At 42.0% G+C, this 25,135-nt stretch overlaps 1 protein-coding gene across 4 annotated transcripts in view; it reads right to left on the bottom strand.

The window, feature by feature from the left end:
* KIF16B (kinesin family member 16B) overlaps nt 1-25,135 on the bottom strand; it is a 315,626-nt gene that overhangs the window by 251,429 nt on the left and 39,062 nt on the right. For all 4 annotated transcript variants that reach the window (XM_032142462.1, XM_032142463.1, XM_058433013.1 and 1 more), the window contains exons 2-5: nt 19,974-20,043; nt 17,698-17,811; nt 3,648-3,764; nt 945-1,042 (exon numbers count right to left, since the gene is read on the bottom strand). In XM_032142462.1, the coding sequence (XP_031998353.1) occupies nt 945-1,042; nt 3,648-3,764; nt 17,698-17,811; nt 19,974-20,043 (399 nt within the window). The remainder of the gene's footprint in view (nt 1-944; nt 1,043-3,647; nt 3,765-17,697; nt 17,812-19,973; nt 20,044-25,135) is intronic.

Below are 25,135 nucleotides of genomic sequence, written 5' to 3'. Positions count from 1 at the left end.
AGGGGTGGTGGCTCACGTCTGTAATACTAACACTTTGGGAGGCTGAGGCAGATGGATCACTTGAGGTCAGGAGTTCAAGACCAGCCTGACCAACATGGTGAAACCCCATATCTACTAAAAATACAAAAATTAGTTGGGTGTGGTAGCGGACGCCTGTAATCCCACCTACTTGGGAGGCTGAGGCAGGAGAATCTCTTGAACCTGGGTGGTGGAGGTTGCAATGAGCCAAGAGCATGCCACTGCATCCCAGCCTGGGTGACAGAGTAAGACTCCATCTCAAAAAAAAAAAAAAAAGGAAGGGACATTAAGTGAGGACTTACTGTACCATGCTAAGTACTAGACATGAATTATTTCATTGAATCCCTAAAATACCCAGAGATAGGTACCACTACTATCCTCATTTTGTAGGTTAGGCAAGGGAGGTTTAGTGTGATTCAAATAACTTGTCCAAGACCACACAGCAGTCAAGTAGGTGTAAAAATCTTATATTGCCATGTCTGCCCTTGAAACTACCGAAGAGACTGGCTCCCCTCACAGGTTTAATTTCAAGGAGGAAAAAGCACCTCAACCACTCAGATTTACTTGTAGATTAGATTTATAGTGATCCAACCAACACAAAGAATAATATAAACCTTACTAAGCTAAAAGAATGAGGCAAGTGAGTCAGAAGCTCACACCATTTGAGATGAACATCCCAATTAGTTTCTGACCAAGCTGTTATTTCTACCAGCTCCCAAATCCTTATCCAAACTGTACCCAAGAAAATCACTAAAAACTTATGTGTTTTAAGCTTTATCCCCAAACCATAATCACAGGAGGGGAAAAGGGAAGACTTTTTCTTTAGGAATCTAAAGACCTTATCCACTTCCAGCACCTAAATGCAAGTCAACCAGTATTGACTCTAATCAAGCTCACACTCGGTTTACACAGGCCATAAGCCCTACCTGACTTCAGTTCGAAAAGAAGCTTCATCCCATCTGGTGGTTTCATTTATCCGACTGAAGAGCCCTTCACAGATCCGAGGTATTAAGCCAGAATCTCCCTGCAATGGGAAGGACCAATGTCACAGCTGTCACTCAAACTAAAAGTAACTGATGACTGAATTTGCAATTTGCTGGCGTGAACTTAGACTCAAGTGGCCCATATGCCAACCCCTGGCCTACCACGGCCCACGCCATATACCCCCTCCAGGGCTGCTTTCTACTCTCTGAAATGAGATGATTGATTCTGATTTATACAGGCTAGGACTCTGATAATACATGGTTATCAGTTGTTAGTCAGTTAAATCATGGCTTACAAACAAGGAAACTTAATTTCTAACATTTAAATAAGACAGTCTGTAACTGTATAATAAATGTTAAAAATACATACTCAAATGACCAAAGTAGGTGAAATACATGCCAGGCAAAAAAACACCAAGGAAAACTTAGTAATCCCCACAGTAGTTAATAATTGTCTTAAAAACTTAGGTAACAAGATCACATTAAAATCCATGCTGGCCAGGTACGGTGGTTCACGCCTGCAATGCCAGCACTTTGGGAGGCCGGGGTGGGTGGATCACCTGAGGTCAGGAGTTTGAGACCAGCCTGGCCAACATGGTGAAAACTTGTCTCTACTAAAAACACAAAAAGTTAGCCGGGTGTGGTGGCACATGCCTGTAATCCCAGCTACTGGGTAGGCTGAGGCAAGAGAATCGCTTGAACCTGGGCGGCAGAGGTTGCAGTGAGCCGAGATTGCGCCATTGCATTCCAGCCTAGGCAACAAGAGCAAATCTACTTTTCAAAAAAAAAAAAAAAACAAACCACATGCTACGTCCCTCCTTTGATAGAGTAACCCCTACCCTGGCTTTCCTCGATGGAAAATTTTAATACACCATATTATTTATACAATGTGGGTGTAACATTCAATAACATGTTTCAGTCAACCTTAAAAAGCTAATGAACCTCAGAATATAGTAAAAATAAGGCAAAATGATCTTGCTAGGAAACCAAGGCATCAATGCTTTATTCACATGTTCCCTCCCTACTTTCACTCAACCCCACGCCCAAAACACTAAAAGAAAGCATGACTGTGTTCAGAGATTGTTTTTTCTTTGTACCATTAAATCAGTACTAATTCTTAACAAGGCAAAATGAGTCTTACAGTATTTTTGGTTCTTACTTTAAAATGAAGAAAGGATACCCAAGCAGCACTCAACTATAAGATCAGAGCAAAACACTTGTAATTTGTGAGTGCTTTATAAATGTTTGACTTACAAAAAATAGTTACTAGGGAATCAACATGCAAATTTCACTTTTAGAAGTTTATTTTTTTTTTCCAAAGGCACAGTAGGAAAGGAGGAAGTGAGAAGTAATGATAAAAAGAAATGTGAAAGTCTCGAAATTAGCTGTTTGTTCCTCTCATTTGTTCTTCCCTTTTTGGATTGAAGACTTGCCGAACAGCACTTACTGACTTCTTGTGTAAAGGAAGAGCCTGGATGTGAGCAGTGAGGTTACATGTCCTGAAATAATTTATTCTGGAAAGATCTGTTTTCTAACACACAACTTCCATGAACCTCTAAACCTTCAGCATTACAGACACCACATGTGTGCCAGCAGGAAGCCCTCAATCATCTTCCACTAGTGTCTCTACATCTCAACAATGCCACAGGTTTGGCAGGCAATGAACAGAGCTTTCACTAAGAAATAAGAAAAAAAAAAAAAAAAAAACAGGCCAGGCACAGTGGCTCACGCCTGTAATCCCAGCACTTTGGGAGGCCAAGGTGGGCAGATCATCTAAGGTCAGGAGTTCGAGACCAGCCTGGCCAACATGGTGAAACCCCGTCTCTACTAAAAATACAAAAATTAGCAGGGCATGGTGGTGCATACCTGTAATCTACTTGGGAGGCTGAGGCAGGAGAATCACTTGAAACCAGGAGGCAGAGCTTGCAGTGAGCCGAGATCACACCACTGCACTCTAGCCTGGGCGACAGAGTGAGACTCCATCTCAAAAAAAAAAAAAAAAAAAAAGAAAAAGAAAACAGAAGAATGATCTAAATCTGGAGAAAACACAGAACAAGAAAGGTCTTGCAATAATTCCTAGTTTTTACTCCTCTGTATTTTGGGGAAAGTATAACATTAATATTAGTTAACTTACATAGCTTATAAAACTGCATACGGTGTGTTTATAAATATGTAAATTATATAAACTATATAATTCTAACTTTTTAATGTATTTTCAGGATTTATGTAGTACCTTTCTATCAAAGAGTTAGAATTTCTTTTACATTTTTCTTGGGGAAAAATGTTTTGAATAATTTTAAAAAGAACAGACTTCAGTAATTTTATTCAAACTGTTGTGCTGGCAGAAAAGAAGAATAAATTACTTATGGGCCCAACACACTTTTTTGATAAGACTATAAGGCCTTTAAAAACAGAAAATGAGCAGGGACTTGCATCCATTATTCATGCTTATATACTTAAAACTATTTCTAATTTAAAATCTCTCAAAGGAAATTTAGTCCAACTTATTACTGAGTTTTATCTTATTACTAAAGAATAATCAGAACATGAAAAGTTAGTACAGACCAAATAGATAAAAGAGATCATTCTACCAGTCCAGAGAAAGATAATGAGAAATTTCCTTCCCACACAGTATAAACAACGTACAGAATTTCCCATCATAGTGTATGACTTTCCAGATCCAGTTTGCCCATATGCAAAGACACAAGCATTATAACCTTCAAATGCAGACTTCACGACATCTGTGCCGAGGGTTTTGAAAACCTGAAAGCCAAAAAGAACACACAAAAGATACAATTATCATAGATTTTAATAAAAGCCCCTTCAGTGTTGACAATGTTCTTGAATGATACTTTCAGCTCTTAAGGATTAGACCATATAAATAAATCACTGCAGAACCATTCACAACAACATATGTACATACCACAGTTTTTAATCAAAAATAAACTTTTTAAGCAAACAAAAAGCAGCCCCATCCTCTTTCCTACTTAAGTTTACCAAAAAATATCCTGAAGTATAAAAATGTAAACAAGGCAAAGTGACAATCATGTTTAGAAGCAAAGACTATTTTAAAGCATGATGATTAGCCATTCAGAATTATATAAATATATAAAGCTATTCATTCTATCAGAGTTTCCAGAAACAAAATATTCAAAACCTGAAGGTCACAGACAGAAATTACTGCCCAAGCCAAGCCAAATCAATGCCATCATTTTAAGGGTCCAGCTAGTCATCAAAATCACCCTCTGCAGGTGCTCATGCAGCTGGGTGACGGGTGGGTGCAGATGAGGATGGGGTGCTGGGCTCCCCCATGTCAGTGTCCAGATGCTTTTTCCTATTTGGGCATTTGCCCAGGATGGAGAGGGCAGGGAGACAAGCTGTGTGGGGCTGGGGTGGGGGTCACACCTTCAATGGCCTGAATCCACGCCTGATGTTCCATATAATTACAATTTGGGTAGTGAAAGGAGGTGAAGTACAAATGCTTCACCCAGACAACTGATGGTAAATGAAGGAAATCAAGGTTCAAAGTCTTCTTAGTTATAGCCAGCTGGAAAGACACAATCAAAGCTTTCATGTAGTCTCCTGTCCTCTCAGTGCAGCACACTAAGGGCACATAAAGCATCTCCCTGCTTCAAAAGGCACAACAGCAGCTGAGGAGATGTCAAACAAGGAAGCTCCGTCAGCTCCAGATGAAGGACTCCTCTGTGGTGTCACCACCGTCCAAGGTGGGGCCTCAGCATCCCTACAGGAGCATTCAGTCTACGAGTGACACCACATCAGCCAACTCATGGGACCCAGATGGATCAACCAAATAGTCATCTCCAGCTACTGCCAAACCAAGAGCAGCAGGTCTCAAACTTTGCAGCACATTACAATCACTTGGGAGGCTTTGAAAAGTCCAATGGCCAGGCCAGTAACCCAGCCCAATTAAATATGAATCTAAGGGGGTGTGAACCTAGGAATCCATATTCTTCTAAACTCCTTATGTGATTTCAAAGCGTGGCAACATTTGAGGAGTGACCTAGAGCACTCACATCTGCCAGTCAGCACAGGCAGTACAGGGACCTTGCATGGAAGCCAGATTCCCATTAGGATGTGCACATGGCCCACATCAGTGCAGACATATGGAGACAACTCCCCTCTGGCCACAACACCCACACCCTAGACAGGGCCGGTAAACCTGGCCATCTCCGTCTCAGCTCCACCTCAACCATCCCTGCTGATAACACAGCCTGTCATCCAAGGACAAGACGAAAATACAGCCAACTGGAACTCAGCTGTCTTCAAATCCATCTTCCCACTGACTTCTACAGACTTTGTTTCCTCAACCTCATCAGTAATAGATTTCAACAAACTGTCATTTCAATTGAGTCATTTCCACAAATTGCCAGTCTCACTCATTCTGAGTTAATTCTTAACCATTTTAGCTTTAAGAGCTGATAGTTTTCGATCTTGCTCTCAAATTCTGATGACTTACTCAAGTCTCAACCATAATGGCAGCTCGCACTTACCCTGGTCTTTCTAAGCCCTTTCGTGTGTTCATGTATAGTTCTCATCAAAACGCTACAGGGTGAGTAGTGTTACAAGACCCATCTTTCAGATGAGGAAGCTGAAGGGGGAGAGGTCAGGTAACTGGGCACACATTAGGGAGTACCAGAGCTGGGACTGCATCTAGGACTTAGTTATCACTGTGATGTGTCCTCTTCCCACACCCTCTAAAGCAACAACCAGGCCCCAATCCTACCTGGAAGGGCCCCTCCCTGAACTTCTCCTAAGAAGCAAAAGTCAGGAACCCCAGGGGCACTCAGGACTCCAGACCACCAGGTGGAGGCTCATTTTCACCACTGTATATGGAATATGAGTAAAAACTAAGTATTTCCCCAATTCTCTCAGATTAAACAAAACACAAAAGGCAAATATCATTTTTTATGAATTCACTAGTGAGGAAAAAAGTCTTCTAAAAACTTCTCAAAGAATAAAGAAGGATTGTTTCTCACAGTTTGGCCTGGGGCTAAACCAAAGTCATGCAAAATATCACATTTAAACCAAACCCAAAGGTTTTCAGAATAAAATTATTCCCTAGGGTTAAAATCTAGGCCTACCACTTTGCTAATACTTCATTGCCCAGAAAGTTAACCCAGGCGGTTTTCCGATTCAGGGGCTCAGGGGGGTTTGGGGCCAGGAGACATGACTGCAAACGGGTCTAGAAAATCCAGGTCTGGAGGCGCAGAGACCCGGGGCTGGCTCAGACTCAGACTCACTCTCAGTGAGTCTCAAATAACCCACCCAAACTTGGCGCTATGACCTGGAAAAGCAGCCGGCACTGCCTGCATCTCTCCAGAGGTCTTGGCAAGAAATCGAGATACCCCCATCACAGCTCCCACAGAGGATGCACCAAGCACCGTCCCCACAACCAAGGTGGGAAGGGCGGCCTGCTTTATGAGACCGACAACTGCTCTTCCCCGCTGGCATCAGAATCTGGCTGGCCTGGTTACCTGAAATCCACCTTGCTGCCTGTCAGAACACAGACTTGAAAGCTGATTTCCTGGGTAATCCAAGGCATCACTGGGGCCTCACTTGAGGGGAACTGCCCACAAGAGGGCACTGTTAAAACAAAAACTCGCTCATCGGGCATGTCAACTGGGAGATGTTAGGTTTCAAGTTTCTCCCCGGTTGAATTAAGGAACAGGTTGTGTGAGATCAAAGCCTCCCTCTGGAGTTTTTAAGAACCATGAAGAAAATCAGACCTTGTTTAATGGTCTTTAATTTACATGACTGTAGATTTAAGTTGCTTATTGAGTTTTTTTCTAATTCTAAAATTAACTTGGGAGAAAAAATATTAATGGTCATCTTACTTGGTATTTGTTCAAGGTTAAGGAAAACTTGAACTATAGTAGTAGACATGATATATTTTCTCAATATGGCTTTACATTCAAATAGAACACACACACACACACCATGCTACACTAGCATCTTCCCCTATTTATAGCAGGGATGCAACCTGCCAGCCACTTCCTGTGCCTGATCCATCTGTCGTCTTGAACACACCACTCCTTCTCATCCACATCCTTAAGACCTTCCAGTGGCATCTCCAGCACCCGTACAGCTCCATGGTCCAATTCTGCTATTAAAAGTCAATTAGGTCTACAAACCTGAGCAAGTTCCTTAAACTTACTGAATCTCTTCAACAAAGAAAAATAGAGTTAAAATTTAACACATTTGATTCCTGTGAGGATTAAACAAGATAGCACATATGAACTCCAAGCAGAGCTTCTGACAACAATGGAAGTTCAACCAACATCAGTTTATCTTTCCTCTCCCAGGCCTTCTTTCAGACCAGGCACCACCTCTCTCTGTGAGGCTGCCATTCCCATCACTGCCATTCCTTCCTATCTTTCCCTAATTTTTTAAGAGACAGGGACTCGCTATGTTGCCCAGGCTAGACTCGTCCTGGCCTCAAGCAATCCTCCCACCTCAGCTCCCCAAGTAGCTGGGACTACAAGTGAGCGACACTGCACTCAGCTCCTATTTTTCCCAGATGTTTGATTCAGTATCTTCTGGATACAGTCGCTCTAGTCCTCCAACTTTAACATTTACACTGTCTCAGAAAGCCAGCTTCCTCCACAAACCATTTACAAATGGACTACATTTCTCAAATGTTAAGGTGCACACAGAGAACTGGGGATCTTGCTAAAAAAAAATTCAGATCTAATTCAGTAGGTCTTGGAATAGGTCCTGAGATTTCACATTTCTAACAAGTTCCCAGGTGGTACTGATGATTCTGGTGCATGGACACATTTCAAGCTGCAAGAAACAAGTACTTTTGGTGGCTGGCAAGATGGCCAAATAGGAACAGCTCTGGTCTGTAGCTCCCAGCAAGATCAATGCAGAAGGCGGGTGATTTCTGGATTTTCAGTTGAAGTACCACCTGGCTGGCTCATCTCACTGGGACTGGTTAGACAGCGGGTGTAGCCCACAGAGGGTGAGCAGATGCAGGGTTGAGCGTCGCCTCACCCGGGAAGTGCAAGGGGTCAGGGAACTCCCTCCTCTAGCCAAGGGAAGCCATGAGGGACTGTGCTGTGAGGGACGGTGCATTCAGGCCCAAATATTATGCTTTTCCCACGGTCTTCGTAACTCGCAGACCAGGAGATTCCTTCGGGTGCCTACACCACCAGGGTCCTGGGTTTCAAGCACAAAACTGGGTGGCTGTTTAGGCAGACACCAAGCTAGCTGCAGGAGTTTTATTTTTTTCATACCCTGGTGGCACCTGGAACACCAATGAGACAGAACCGCTCATTCCCCTGGAAAGGAAGCTGAAGCCAGGGAGCCAAGTGGTCTAGCTCAGCAGATCCCAACCCCACAGAACACAGAAAGCTAAGATCCACTGGCTTGAAATTCTCGCTGCCAGCACAGCAGTCTGAAGTGGACCTGGGATGCTTGAGCTTAGTTGGGGGGAGGGGCATCCACCATTACTGAGACTCGAGTGGGTGGTTTTACCCTCACAGTGTAAACAAAGCCGCCAGGAAGTTCAAGCTGAGTGGAGCCCACCACAGCTTGGCAAAGCCGCTGTAGCCAGACTGCCTCTCTAGATTCCTCCTCTCTGGGCCTGGCATCTCTGAAAGAAAGGCAGCAGCCCCAGTCAGGGGCTTATCGATAAAACTCCCATTTTCCTGGGACAGAGCACCTGGGAGAAGGGGTGGCTGTGGGCACAGCTTCAGCAGACTTAAACATTCCTGCCTCCCAGGTCTGAAGAGAGCAGCAGATCTCCCAGCACGGCACTCACACTCTGCTAAGGGACAGACTGCCTCCTCAAGTGAGTCCCTGACCCCGGTGCCTCCTGATTGAGAGACACCTCCCAGCAGGGGTCGACAGACACCTCATACAGGAGAGCTCCGGGTGGCATCTGGTGGGTGCCCCTCTGTGACAAAGCTTCCAGAGGAAGGAACAGACAGCAACCTTTGCTGTTCTGCAGCCTCCGCTGGTGATACCCAGGCAAACAGGGTCTGGGGTGGACCTCCAGGAAACTCCAGCAGACCTGCAGCAGAGGGGCCTGACTGTTAGAAGGAAAACAAACAGAAAGAAATAGCATCAACATCAACAAAAATGACATCCACATAAAGGTCACCAACATCAAAGACCAAAAGTAGATAAATCCACGAAGATGAGGAAAAACCAGTGCATAAAGGCTGAAAATTCCAAAAACCAGAACGCCTCTTCTCCTCCAAAGAATTACAACTCCTCGCCAGCAAGGGAACAAAACTGGACAGAGAATGAGTTTGACGAATTGACAGAAGTAGGCTTCACAAGGTGGGTAATAACAAACTCCTTGAGCTAAAGGAGCATGTTCTAACCCAATGCAAGGAAGCTAAGAACCTTGAAAAAGGGTTAGACGAATTGCTAACTAGAATAACTAGAATAACCAGTTTTGAGAACAACATAAATGACCTGATCGAGCAGAAAGACACAGCACAAGAACTTCGTGAAGCATACACAAGTATTAATAGCCGAATAGACCAAGCTGAAGAAAGGATATCAGAGATTGAAGAACAACTTAATGAAATAAAGCATGAAGACAAGATTAGAGAAAAAAGAATGAAAGGGAATGAACAAAGCCTCCAAGAAATATGGGACTATGTGAAAAGACCAAACCTACGTTTGATTAGTGTACCTCAAAGTGACGGGGAGAATGGAACCAAGTTGGAAAACACTCTTCAGGCTATTATCCAGGAGAACTTCCCCAACCTAGCAAGACAGGCCAACATTCAAATTCAGGAAATACAGAGAACACCACAAAGATACTCCTCAAGTAGAGCAAAACCCAAGACACATAATCATCAGATTCACCAAGGTGGAAATGAAGGAAAAAATGTTAAGGGCAGCCAGAGAGAAATGTCAGGTGACCCACAAAGGGAAGCTCATCACACTAACAGTGAATCTCTCGGCAGAAACTCTACATGCCAGAAGAGAGTGGGGGCCAATATACAACATTCTTAAAGAAAAGATTTTCAACCCAGAATTTCATATCCAGCCAAACTAGGCTTCATAAGCAAAGAAGAAATAAAATCCTTTACAGACAAGCAAATGCTGAGAGATTTTGCCACCACCAGGCCTGCCTTACAAGAGTTCCTGAAGGAAGCACAAAATATGGAAAGGAAAAACCTGTACTGGCCACTGCAAAAACATACCAAATTGTAAAGACCATCAACACCATGAAGAAACTGCATCAACTAACGGGCAAAATAACAAGCTTAGCATCATAATGACAGGACTGAATACAGACATAACAATATTAACCTTAAGTATAAACGGGCTAAATGCCCCAATTAAAAGACACAGACTGGCAAATTAGATAAAGAGTCAAGACCCATTGGTGTGCTGTATTCAGGAGACCCATCTCACATGCAAAGACACACACAGGCTCAAAATAAAGGGAGAGAAGAATATTCACCAAGCAAATGGAAAGCAAAAAATAGCAGGGGTTGCAATCCTAGTCTTTGATAAAACAGACTTTAAGCCAACAAAGATCAAAAATTACAAGGAAGGGCATTACATAATGGTTAAAGGGATTAATGCAACAAGAAGAGCTAACTATCCTAAATATATATGCACCCAATACAGGAGCACCCAGATTCATAAAGCAAGTTCTCAGAGACCTACAAGAAGACTTAGACTCCCACACAATAATAGTGGGAGACTTTAACACCCCACTGTCAATATTAGACAGATCAATGTGACAGAAAATTAACAAGGATATTCAGGACTTGAACTCAGCTCTGGACCAAACGGACCTAATAGATATCTACAGAACTCTCCACCCCAAATAACAGAACATACATTCTTCTCTGCACCACATCACACTTATTCTAAAATTGACCACATAATTGGAAGTAAAACACTCCTCAGCAAATGCAAAAGAATGGATATCCTAACAGTCTCTCGGACCACACTGCAATCAAATTAGAAGTCAGGATTGAGAAATTCACTCAAAACCACACAACTACATGGAAACTGAACAATCCATCACATAAACAGAACGAATGACAAAAACCACATGATTATCTCAATAGATGCAGAAAAGGCCTTCAAAAAAACTCAACACCCCTTCATGCTAAAAACTCTCAATAAACTAGGTATTGATGGAAGGTATCTCAAAATAATAACAGCTATTTATGACAAACCCACAGCCAATATCATACTGAATGGGCAAGTTGGAAGCATTCCCTTTGAAAACTGGCACAAGACAAGGATGCCCTCTCTCACAACTCCTATTCAACATAGTGTTGGAAATTCTGGCCAGGGCAATCAAGGCAAGACAAAGAAACAATGGGTATTCAAATAGGAAGAGAGAAAGTCAAATTGTCTCTGTTTCACATGACATGATTGTATATATATTTTTTTTTTATTATACTTTAGGGTTTTAGGGTACATGTGCACAATGTGCAGGTTTGTTACATATGTATACATGTGCCATGTTGATTTCCTGCACCCATTAACTCGTCATTTAGCATTAGGTGTATCTCCTAATGCTGTCCCTCCCCCCTCCCCCCACCCCACAACAGTCCCCGGAGTGTGATGTTCCCCTTCCTGTGTCCATCAGTTCTCATTGTTCAATTCCCACCTATGAGTGAGAACATGCGGTGTTTGGTTTTTTGTCCTTGCGATAGTTTACTGAGAATGATGTTTTCCAGTTTCATCCATGTCCCTACAAAGGACACGAACTCATCATTTTTTATGGCTGCATAGTATTCCATGGTGTATATGTGCCACATTTTCTTAATCCAGTCTATTGTTGTTGGACATTTGGGTTGGTTCCAAGTCTTTGCTATTGTGAATAGTGCCGCAATAAACATACGTGTGCATGTGTCTTTATAGCAGCATGATTTATAGTCCTTTGGGTATATACCCAGTAATGGGATGGCTGGGTCAAATGGTATTTCTAGTTCGAGATCCCTGAGGAATCGCCACACTGACTTCCACAATGGTTGAACTAGTTTACAGTCCCACCAACAGTGTAAAAGTGTTCCTATTTCTCCACATCCTCTCCAGCACCTGTTGTTTCCTGATTTTTTAATGATGGCCATTCTAACTGGTGTGAGATGGTATCTCACTGTGGTTTTGATTTGCATTTCTCTGATGGCCAGTGATGATGAGCATTTCTTCATGTGTTTTTTGGCTGCATAAATGTCTTCTTTTGAGAAGTGTCTGTTCATGTCCTCTGCCCACTTTTTGATGGGGTTGTTTGTTTTTTTCCTGTAAATTTGTTTGAGTTCATTGTAGATTCTGGATATTAGCCCTTTGTCAGATGAGTAGGTTGCAAAAATGTTCTCCCATTCTGTAGGTTGCCTGTTCACTCTGATGGTAGTTTCTTTTGCTGTGCAGAAGCTCTTTAGTTTAATGAGATCCCATTTGTCGATTTTGGCTTTTGTTGCCATTGCTTTTGGTGTTTTAGACATGAAGTCCTTGCCCACGCCTATGGCCTGAATGGTATTGCCTAGGTTTTCTTGTAGGATTTTAATGGTTTTAGGTCTAACATATAAGTCTTTAATCCATCTTGAATTAATTTTTGTATAAGGTGTAAGGAAGGGATCCAGTTGCAGCTTTCTACATATGGCTAGCCAGTTTTCCCAGCACCATTTATTAAATAGGGAATCCTTTCCCCATTGCTTGTTTTTGTCAGGTTTGTCAAAGATCAGATAGTTGTAGATATGCGGCATCATTTCTGAGGGCTCTGTTCTGTTCCATTGATCTATGTCTCTGTTGTGGTACCAGTACCATGCTGTTTTGGTTACTGTAGCCTTGTAGTATAGTTTAAAGTCAGGTAGCGTGATGCCTCCAGCTTTGTTCTTTTGGCTTAGGATTGACTTGGTGATGCGGGCTCTTTTTTGGTTCCATATGAACTTTAAAGTAGTTTTTTCCAATTCTGTGAAGAAAGTCATTGGTAGCTTGATGGGGATGGCATTGAATCTATAAATGACCTTGGGCAGTATGGCCATTTTCACGATATTGATTCTTCCAACCCATGAGCATGGAATGTTCTTCCATTTGTTTGTATCCTCTTTTATTTCATTGAGCAGTGGTTTGTAGTTCTCCTTGAAGAGGTCCTTCACATCCCTTGTAAGTTGGATTCCTAGGTATTTTATTCTCTTTGAAGCAATTGTGAATGGGAGTTCACTCATGATTTGGCTCTCTGTTTGTCTGTTATTGGTGTACAAGAATGCTTGTGATTTTTGTACATTAATTTTGTATCCTGAGACTTTGCTGAAGTTGCTAATCAGCTTAAGGAGATTTTGGACTGAGACAATGGAGTTTTCTAGATATACAATCATGTCATCTGCAAACAGGGACAATTTGACTTTGTCTTTTCCTAATTGAATACCCTTTATTTCCTTCTCCTGCCTGATTGCTCTGGCCAGAACTTCCAGCACTATGTTGAAAAGGAGCGGTGAGAGAGGGCATCCCTGTCTTGTGCCAGTTTTCAGAGGGAATGCTTCCAGTTTTTGCCCATTCAGTATGATATTGGCTGTGGGTTTGTCATAGATAGCTCTTATTATTTTGAGATACGTCCCATCAATACCTAATTTATTGAGAGTTTTTAGCATGAAGGGTTGTTGAATTTTGTCAAAGGCCTTTTCTGCATCTATTGAGATAATCATGTGGTTTTTGTCTTTGGTTCTGTTTATATGCTGGATTACATTTATTGATTTGCGTATGTTGAACCAGCCTTGCATCCCAGGGATGAAGCCCACTTGGTCATGGTGGATAAGCTTTTTGATGTGCTGCTGGATTCGGTTTGCCAGTATTTTATTGAGGATTTTTGCATCAATGTTCATCAAGGATATTGGTCTGAAATTCTCTTTTTTGGTTATGTCTCTGCCAGGTTTTGGTATCAGGACGATGCTGGCTTCATAAAATGTGTTAGGGAGGATTCCCTCTTTTTCTATCGATTGGAATAGTTTCAGAAGGAATGGTACCAGTTCCTCCTTGTACCTCTGGTAGAATTCAGCTGTGAATCCATCAGGTCCTGGACTCTTTTTGGTTGATAAGCTATTGATTATTGCCACAATTTCAGAACCTGTTATTGGTCTATTCAGAGATTCAACTTCTTCCTGGTTTAGTCTTGGGAGGGTGTATTTGTCGAGGAATTTATCCATTTCTTCTAGATTTTCTAGTTTATTTGCATAGAGGTGTTTGTAGTATTCTCTGGCAAGGCCGGCGGACCCCGCCCCGCCCCCTCGCGGGGACGGAGGGGCACCGGGGGCCTCCCACTTATTCTACACCTCTCATGTCTCTTCACCGTGCCAGACTAGAGTCAAGCTCAACAGGGTCTTCTTTCCCCGCTGATTCCGCCAAGCCCGTTCCCTTGGCTGTGGTTTCGCTGGGTAGTAGGTAGGGACAGTGGGAATCTCATTCATCCATTCATGCGCGTCACTAATTAGATGACGAGGCATTTGGCTACCTTAAGAGAGTCATAGTTACTCCCGCCGTTTACCCACGCTTCATTGAATTTCTTCACTTTGACATTCAGAGCACTGGGCAGAAATCACATCGCGTCAACACCCGCCGTGGGCCTTCGCGGACATGATTGTATATTTAGAAAACCCCATCATCTCAGCCCAAGCAACTTCAGCAAACTCTCAGGATACAAAATCAATGTGCAAGAATCTCAAGCATTCCTATACACCAATAACACACAAACAGAGAGCCAAATCATGAGTGAACTCCCGTTCACAATTGCTACAAAGAGAATAAAATACGTAGGAATACAACTTACACGGGATGTGAAGGACCTCTTCAAGGAGAAGTACAAACCACTGCTCAGAGAAATAAGAGAGGACACAAACAAATGGAAAAACATTACATGCTCATGGATAGAAGAATCAATATCGTGAAAATGGCCATACTGCCCAAAGTAATTTATAGACTCAATGCTATCCCCATCAAGCTACCATTGACTTTCTTCACAGAATTAGAAAAAAACTACTTTAAATTTCATATGGAACCAAAAAACAGACTGTATAGCCAAGACAATCCTAAGCAAAAAGAACAAAGCGGGAGGCATCACGCTACCTGACTTCAAACTATACTACAAGGCTACAGTAACCAAAACAACATGGTACTGGTATCAAAACAGATATATAGACAAATGGAACAGAACAGAGGCTGAAGAAATAACACCACCCATCTGATCTTTGACAACCTGACAAAAACAAGCAATGGGGAAAGGATTCCCTGTTTAATAAATGGTGTTGGGAAAACTGGCTAGCCATATGCAGAAAACTGAAACTGGACCCCTTCCTTACACCTTATACAAAAATTAATTCAAGATGGACTAAAGACTTAAACCTAAGACCTAGGACCATAAAAACCATAGAAGAAAACCTAGGCAATGCCATTCAGGACATAGGCACGGGCAAAGATTTCATGACTAAAACATCAAAAGCAATGACAACAAAAGCAAAAGGTGACAAATAGGATCTAATTAAACTAAAGAGCTTCTGCCCAGCAATATAAACTATCATCAGAGTGAACAGGCAACTTACAGAATAGGAGAAAATTTTTACAATCTATCCACCTGACAAAGGGCTAATATCCAGAATCTACAAGGAACTTAAACAAATTTACAAGAAAAAAACAACCCCATCAAAAAGTGGGCAAAGGGGCCGGGCGCGGTGGCTCACGCTTGTAATCCCAGCACTTTGGGAGGCCGAGGCGGGCGGATCACGAGGTCAGGAGATCGAGACCACGGTGAAACCCCGTCTCTACTAAAAATACAAAAAATTAGCCGGGCGTGGTGGCGGGCGCCTGTAGTCCCAGCTACTCGGAGAGGCTGAGGCAGGAGAATGGCATGAACCCGGGAGGTGGAGCTTGCAGTGAGCCGAGACTGCGCCACTGCACTCCAGCCTGGGCGACAGAGCGAGACTCCGTCTAAAAAAAAAAAAAAAAAAAAAAAAAAAAGTGGGCAAAGGATATGAACAGACACTTCTCAAAAGAAGACATCTATGAAGCTAACAAACATATGAAAAAAAAGCTCATCATCACTGGTCATTAGAGAAATGCAAATCAAAACCACAATGAGATACCATCTCACGCCAGTTAGAATGGCAATCATTAAAAAGTCAGGAAACAACAGATGATAGAGAGGATGTGGAGAAATAGGAATGCTTTTACACTGTTAGTGGGAGTGTAAATTATTTCAACCATTGTGGAAGACAGTGTGGCGAATCCTCAAGGATCTAGAACCAGAAATGCCATTTGACCCAGCAATCCCATTACTAGGTATATACCCAAAGGATTATAAATCATTCTACTATAAAGACACGTGCACACGTATGTTTATTGCAGCACTATTCACAATAGCAAAGACTTGGAACCAACCCAAATGCCCATCAATGATAGACTGGATAAAGAAAATATGCCACATATACACCATGGAATACTATGCAGCCATAAAAAAAGATGAGTTGATGTCCTTTGCAGGGACACGGATGAAGCTGGAAACCATCATTCTCAGCAAACTAACACAGGAACAGAAAACCAAACACCAGATGTTCTCACTCATAAGTGGGAGCTGAACAATGAGAACACATGGACACAGGGAGATGAACGTCACACACCAAGGCCTGTCAGGGGGGTAGGGAGCTAGGGGAGGGATAGCATTAGGAGAAATACCTAATGTAGATGTCGGGTTGATCGGTGCAGCAAACCACCATGGCACATGTATACCTATGTAACAAACCTGCACGTTCTGCACATGTATCCCAGAATTAAAGCATAATTAAAAAAAAAAAGAAAGAAAGAAAGAAACAAGCACTTTTTCATGCCCTACTTTTCGAGATGCCATTGCATGGATTACAACCCAGGCCAGGCAGGACAGGAATTCTTATCACCGTTTTAACATATGGAGACCTAAAGCAATGTATCTAAAGAAGCTGTCAACAAGCCAGGAAGAGGCCCAGAAATGAAGCCTGCGTTTTTCCTTCTATACTGGTGCTCCCCATTTCTAACCCCATTCTGCTCAAATACCCAGCTTTTCCCCACCCAGAGAAATATACTTGTCCCTCTGCTCACCTGAAATGTCAACATCAGTGTCTTGATAGGCTTCTGGGGGCACCTTTGTATCTGTTCTTATCTGTCCACTTCACATCTACATTTTAACCCTTAAAAGCCTGCAGGCCAGATTTCTTGGACAAATTCCAGCATCATTCTAGACTCTAGAAAGATTCTGAATGAAATGTTCTTTCTTTCTAGAATCCACTCTAAAGCCTGTAATGATCCACACAAGCTGGGAACACATGACTTGGGTTTGAAGTTTCCTCCTAAATCTCCACACTGAATAGGACTCAAGGTTAAGTGGCTTCTTTACTGGGCTTCGCAGCATACACATGTCCCCCCAGAAATGCTTTCTATGTAGAGCTCCTTCTAAACAGGAACCATATCCAAGTTTTGAAACAAATTAAAAATTATCATCACTATGCTCAAAGGTGAAAAAAAAAAGTCAATCTTTTGAGAACTGAATTCTTCTCAGGCTTAAATAAATACTATATAACACTCAGAAAGGTAAGTTAGCAAAGGCTAATTTTATATAAAAATTACATTCAGAAAGAAATTGGCAAGATATTTTAAAGTATTTTAGGGTAGGCATGTTTTTCTCAATGTGAAAATAAATCAACATAAATATTTTGAAAATATCATATACCATTTCTTGTGAAACGTAATCTGGGCTTTTTGTATCAGCAGAATAAAAAGAAAAGTCATAGGTGAAGGTCTTGGTCCGTTCTCTTCCTGAGTCCCCAGTGCCTCCTTCTGGTATCTAGAAAGAAATGATTAGGATAATGATAATGTAAAGAGCACTGCCATTTGACCCAAATTTCCATGTTTATACCCTGACTAAAAACCATTTCATTCCTGCTGGCTTCTCTAAAAAAATAAATAAATAAAATTTAAATATAAACTAAATTCCTTGCAGCAATCCAAGTTCTCTGTGATATGACCCAAGAATACTATTCTGATCTTTTCTTTTTATCACTATTAACTCCTAAGAACCCAACACTCCAGCCAGACTCTGTATTTCCAGCTTCAGTGATTTTTATTTACTGTTCCCTCCACCTAAATCCACCAGAGTTGGGCTTTGCACAACTACAAGGGTGGTATTCACATAGATCATGATAAGATTGGCACCTTCTAGAGCTGTATGATTTGGTGGTCTCATTGAAAATTCTAGGTCAGATGTCTCCTCTTTCATGGCACTTCCCTTGGACACTCCATGGAGAAGTAATTTCTCCTACCTCTGACAGCCTAGACTCTTCCAGGACACATCATATTGTGAGTTTATTGCAGATGTTTGCATATATCTTGTCCCCCTTGCTATATGCTTAAAAGTGCACCTCAAAACCATGTTTTAACATCTTCATATGCTCCCAAAGCCTGCTTATTGGACATATGCTGAATAACTTCAATGAGCACCACGTTTTCCACACAATTCACATATTATAAAAAAAATTGTTATGATTCTTATGAAAACACTAAAAGTCTAGGCATCTGTTCTGGTTACTCAAACATCAGATGATGAAATGTTTATAAAACTCAAAAAGCAACAGAGTAATCCAGGAAAACAGATTCCATAATGCACAAAGAAAGGAGACTCATCCAGAGTCAGCGGTCTTTTACCAAAGCACTGTAAGCGTAGAAAGACACATGAAGGAAAGACAAGGTAATTACCAGCAGGGAATGGACAAGTGACAACTGGGTAGAAACACGAGAAGATGTGAGAGGCCAAAGGAAGGGAAAGAAGCACAGTGCAGGCCAGATAGAGCTGGAATGCACAAGGCTTGTGCTAAGCAGAGGAAGAAAGGCATCCAGTGGAGAATGCCTCAGGCAAAGGACACCAGCGCCTCAACGGAGGAAATGAAATGATCCAGAGGCTGCCCAGCTGGAAGATGGGAGCACTTCCCAGCTTCTATCATTGGAGATCAACTCGCACTACTTTGAAATTGGATCTCAAAGTACCCAATCCTTTGAGCCACAAATTAATAGAAATCTCCTCAGACGTGAACAAGAGATAGATCTGACTTCGCCATGAAGCATCATGTCTCAGAAACCCAGACCTAAAAGTTAATGACAAATATCGAAGGAGAAAGGCATTGAACCCATAAAGTACTTCATTTCTTTCTTTTTTTGTTGTTTTTTTTTGTTTGTTTGAGATGGGGTCTTGCTCTGTTGCCCAGGCTGGAGTGCAGTGGCACAAACAGGGCTCACTGTAGCCTTGATCTCCTGGGCTCAAGTGATCCTCCCACCTCAGCCTCTTGAGTAGCTAGGACCACAGGTGTGCACCACCGAGCCCAGCTCTGATTTCTTCAATATTAATTTTATACCCTTGTTACCCTCCTTAGTGAAACGCATTCAGTGTCCTTAAAAAATTTCCTAACCAAATAAACAAACAGGATATTTTAAGTGCCAAAGGAGAAACTTGCCATCTTGAAATTTTTTTTTTACTTTTTTTTCCAGAAAAGAAATTTGGTGGTTTTTTTTAATCTTTCCTCCCTGAGTTTTGAATAATAATATCAGTTCTTCTTCAAGGATTACCAAACATGATCCTCTTCATTAAAAATGGAAAAAAATATACAAGCAAAGCTTATTTAATGTTCACAGAACACAATCAATTGCCAGGCTAAGTCCCTACTACGAGGACACAGGATGAAAATGCCCGAATCTGGGATAGACTCAGGAGCTCCTGGACCAGAGCAACAGCTTGGATTTGGCTTCCAGATCAAATAAATCCAGGGATGGGAAAGGAAACGGGATCAACTCTTCTGCTTCAGACAGAGCCCAAGCCAGGTGCAAGCTGACGTGGCTAACGGCACTGGAAAGGAGGGTGTGGAAACAGCAGACAGGCTTTATTTACTCAGAAGTCATCCCCACAGTAAAGCAATCACGGGGTTCTTGGAACTTAAGCAAGGCCAGGTCATGACTTGCCTTTAAGTTTGTGATTGTTGTTTTGCTTTTCTCCATCTGAATAATGAACTTGGCCTCCAAGTCCTTTTCCCTGCAACACAAATAATTCAGTAGTGGTTAGAAGAGAAAAGATTATTAACAACAAAACAAAACTAAACCCATTTGTTTTATTTACTTTTTACATTAGGAGTTTATTTTCAAATGGCATCTGAGGAGCAATCCCGGACACAGCTCCTCCCAAATCCTTACTAACATAACATGAAGATACGCAAAATGATGCCACCATCAACAATTACGGCTGACACACAGTGTGTTGTTAAACCCTGAATGAATTTCCAACTGTAAGCCAAAAGAAGAGTAAATGAAATAACAGACACCACAAAGAGCTAAGACTCACCAAAAAAAAGTAGCCCCCCTCACCTTGTTACAAAGAGAAAGAGACCTTAGTCCCCTACTCAAGATGAAAACCAAAAAGAAAACTGGAGTGGTTACAAGCAGGTGCTGCTTCCAGAAGCAGCCAGGGCACTGTTCCCTTCTCCTCCCTTCTTTCTACATCTGTTCAGAAACTGCATTTCTCAGAAAACAGCAGAACAGGAGGACTCCTAAAGAGTACAGTTCCCTAGGATAAATGACCATACATTTACCCAATGGAGTGTGACACCACTGAACGAGGAATGAGGAAGATCTCTATATCCTGTTATGGCGTGGCCACTGGGATATACTGTTCAGTGGAGACAAAAGATGGAGAAAATCTATGCAGAAAAATACAAATTATATTTAAACACTTTTTTAAAACCTATATATTTTTCAAAAGGGAAAAAAGGAAAAATTTTCCTAGGGAAAAAATACCTAGGAAAAAAAGGGAAATTGAGGATAAGGATTTGGGGCAGACAAGGGAAGTGGACAAGGATAGAAACTAGATTTCTGCAAATATACTTTGATCTGGAGGTCATCTTTAGAATGATAAAAATAATTTATGCAAAAATAAAACAAAAATTTTTAAAAACAAGCTAATTCAGAAGTAAGTTGCAGCGAATGAATCTAGTTGTGTACCACAAAGTGAGAAACTATTTCAGTTATGACTCTGCAGAGGAATTTGACTGTATACTATAATGAGATATATCCTAAAAAGAAAAAGAAATACAAGGAAATCTTAAAGCATTTTTAGTAATCATATTTTTGGTGGTAATGTAAGTGTCATTATTCTGAGATTTCTGTCCGTGTATTGTGGGACATTACAAGAGTAATTATGTTGGTGCCCTAGAGAACCAAGGTTTTTGAAGTGGCTGAATGAGATACAAACATAAGTTTGAGGAGGTTAAGTAAAAACTGTAGTCCTGGCCGAGCGCAGTGGCTCATGCCTGTAATCCCTGCACTTTAGGAGGCCGAGGCAGGTGGATCACCTGAGGTCAGGAGTTCAAGACCAGCCTGATCAACATGGAGAAACCCCATCTCTACTAAAAATAGAAAATTAGCCGGCCATGGTGGTGCATGCCTGTAATCCTAGCTACTCAGGAGGCTGAGGCAGGAGAATCGCTTGAACCCGGGAGGTGGAGGTTGCGGTGAGCCGAGATCATGCCACTGCACTCCAAACTGGGCGACAGAGCAAAACTCTGTCCCAGAAAAAACTGTAGTCCTGAATCTAATTGGAAGGAGTAGCAGAAACTTCATCTTTCATCCAAAATTTAAAAAACAAACAAACAACTCCCTTGCTTTGTCCATTGAAAAGGCCTAGAATCTTATGCTCAAATTATAGCCTATAAATACTATTTTCTACTAAAATAAGTCAGGGTTCCTTGGAGAAGTGACTCAGTCCAAATACTGAACCATCTCCTCACACAATAAAGCAGGAACACTAACACAGGTCACTAGGGCTGTGGCGGGCACCTTGTAACATGGCTCCCGATGATCACCTGGCACTCACACCCTGGCGTGTGCGATCCCTGCCCTTGAATATGGGCTGGACCTAGTGAGTCACTTCTAATGACTACAACACAAACACACCCAAGTGATGGTCTGTCACTTCCCAGGCAGGCTTTCAAGACTGTGACTTCTGTCTTGCTGGCTCTCTCTTCTACCCTCTCTTAGAGCCCTGGCAGTGCGAAAAGTCAGGGACGACAGAGTGAGGACCCCTGTGGACAGACCCAGCCAGCAGGAAACAGGGGCCTGCCAGCAGCATGCGAGACAGCCTGGCAAGGGCACACTCCCCAAGCCCGCACCGGGACATGACGATGAGAGATGACTGGGCAGCCGTCTGGCACCCTGACTGCAGTGCTAGGGGAGAGCCGGAGTCAGAGGACCCTGCTCAACCCCACCCAGATTCCTGACCCACAGAAACTCTGAGATAATACATGCTGTGTTTTGTTGTTGTTGTTTGGGTTTTTTTGAGACAGGGTTTCGCTCCTGCCACCCAGGCTGGAGTGCAGTGGCATGATCTCAGCTCACTGCAACCTCCACCTCCTAGGCTCAAGCGATTATCCTGCCTTAGCCTCCCAAGTAGCTTTGACTACAGGCACGCACCACTGCACCTGCCTATTTTTGTATTTTTTGTAGAGATGGAGTTTTGCTGTGTTGCTCAGGCTGGTCTCAAACTCCTGAGCTCAAGCAATCCACCCGCCTCGACCTCCCAAATTGCTGGGATTACACGCATGAGCCACCATGCCTGGTCAATACATATTGTTTTAAGCCCCTAAGTTTTGGGGTAATTTGTTATACACTAAGAGAAAACTATACAAGGACCCTGTCAAAAGGACTCAGGAACCAACCTGCATAAGTTCCTGCTGCCCAAAGTTGAGAGATCTGGGCAGCAAAAAAAACTAAAAACCAACTGAAATACATAGAATATATTTAAGCACATAAACTCATAACTTAAAAATAAAAACTCAATGGTCCCCTCTGAAAGATCAAAGGATCTGTCTCATTATTTTGAAAACTGTTAAAAGAAAGAATCAAGCATTTATCTTGCATTTCCAAAACTATCTGTACTTCAAGTAACCAAATAACTGTGAAAGAAAGTTTCTCCTTTAGAGATATTCTAGCTAAAAAAAATAAAGAAGTAATAATGACATTAAAATATCATTTCATCACCCCTGGTGAATTAATGGCTCTAGGGAGGGACCACCAATGGTTACTAGGCCAGCCACTGTGAGAAAACCAGGTATGAGGTGTATTCTACCTGAAGTACCAATGCCACTGCCCCAGGGTTCCCGTCCTTCCCTCGCAGGGATGGCCTGACTCTGACCTAGAGCTGCCCTATAGGGAACCAGCAGGAATGACAAGTGTAAGTAGGAACATGCCAATGTTCTCAGGTGGGGGAATCGGCAAAATCCAGCCTGTGGGAAAGGCAGCAGGGTAAATGACTCAGCATATTCCAAATTATGACAAATTGCAAAGAATATAAAGATGGAAGGGAAATCTAAAGCTAGAAAAGACACTAAAGACACATCAACCAACTGGATCCTAATTCAAACAGAAAAAGCACTTTAAAAATTATAACCATTTGGGAGGCCGAGGCACGTGGATCATCTGAAGTCAGGGTTCAAGACCAGTCTGGCCAACATGGCAAAACCCCGCCTCTACTAAAAAGACAAAAAATAACCAGGCGTGGTGGCAGGCGCCTGTAATCCCAGTTACTTGGGAGGCTTAGGCAAGAGAATCGGTTGAATCCAGGAGGTGGAGGTTGCAGTAAGCCACTGCACTCCAGACTGGACAATAAGAGCAAAACTCCATCTCAAAAAATATATATATATTATAACTTATGTAGGGAAATGTTAACACTGACTAGATATTTGATGATATTAAGGAACTATTATTAATATTGTAGGTGTGATAATAGTATTATGACTTAAAAAAAACCTTTTAGAGATACATATTAAAATATTTACAAATCAAATGATATGTTGCCTTGGATTTACTTTAAAATAATCCAGGTATGGGGAAACCAGCTAAGGGGTAACATCTTGGCCAGCTCAGATGAACACAGACAAAAATAAATATCAGTTGTGAACAATTAAACCCAAAAAGCATTTGCAGTAAACACCATTCGGTAACTACAGCAGATTCCCAGGGCCAAGTTTAACATTTCCAAGCCTGAAAAATGCTTCCACTCCAACCCACCAGGAGTTGGGCAATTCCATTGTGGACCCAAAAGTAAGAACTGCTTCACGGACACCCCATGTTCATGTGGCTGCAAAACAAATACTTCATAAAATTAAACCTTTCCTACAGCATTCAATTACCAAAGCATGTCCTGCTCAACAAGAGAGCAAACCACCTGGTTTTATTTATATCACGGACCGCCAAACCCAGATTCCTCCCATTCTCACAGTGGGTCCTTTTTTCTCAATCAATCACTAACCTAACGCGTCTAGAGCTTTCATCTTAAAACCACTATTATCAACAAACACCTCTCAGGAACACAAAATTATCCAGCTACATAGAAATATTAGAAGTGATCGTGGTAATGCTCACATTGACTTGTCAATTCTTGCCTATAAAACAAAGTAATGTGGCTCATACAATGCCCACCACTCCTGCTGGAAGCCAGAGACTCCGTAATTCCCCATCTCAGAACCTTACACCTTTGGAGCAGCCAAATTTAAAGGGCTCTCCACATGATCAATGTATTCTAACCTGCAGGTAACCAGGGCAGTGCATTCCTAGTTTTAAATTAACATCCATTCTATAAAAGCACTAAGTGAGATACTGACTGAAAGACTGTTATGCAATATGACTGTCTTTTTATTAGCTACTTCTAAAATGAAAACTGAAGATGCGGGTAGGTTTTGAAGGTTTCACAACCTCCCTGAAATCCTATGTACTGGGATGAGTGGGTGGGAAGGGGGATCAGGAGCAGGAGGTAGTTTCACTATCCTGAGGGGCTACCGCTTTCCTCAGTTTCTCAAAAAGTTTCATTACCCCAAAAGATAGGAATCCCTGCTCTGACTCTTAATACTCAAAATATGCTCCAGGAATCAGCAACATCAGCGGCTCCAGGGAAGCTTGACAGAAATGAAGGTTCTCAGGCCCCACCTAAAACCTACAGAATAGGAACCTGCATTTTAACAACAACTGTAAATGCTTCTGATGAACATTAAAATTTAAAAAGCACTGCTCTGACACTGTACTTAATATGACACAGTAATAGATGGGTCTTAGGTTTACCCTTATGAAATAAACTACTT

Source organism: Hylobates moloch, unplaced genomic scaffold, assembly GCF_009828535.3.
Source record: "Hylobates moloch isolate HMO894 unplaced genomic scaffold, HMol_V3 SCAFFOLD_21, whole genome shotgun sequence".
In the NCBI taxonomy this organism is placed as follows: Eukaryota; Metazoa; Chordata; class Mammalia; order Primates; family Hylobatidae; genus Hylobates; species Hylobates moloch.
Note: the sequence above shows the minus strand (reverse complement) of the source record. Positions and strands in the feature narration are given on the sequence as shown.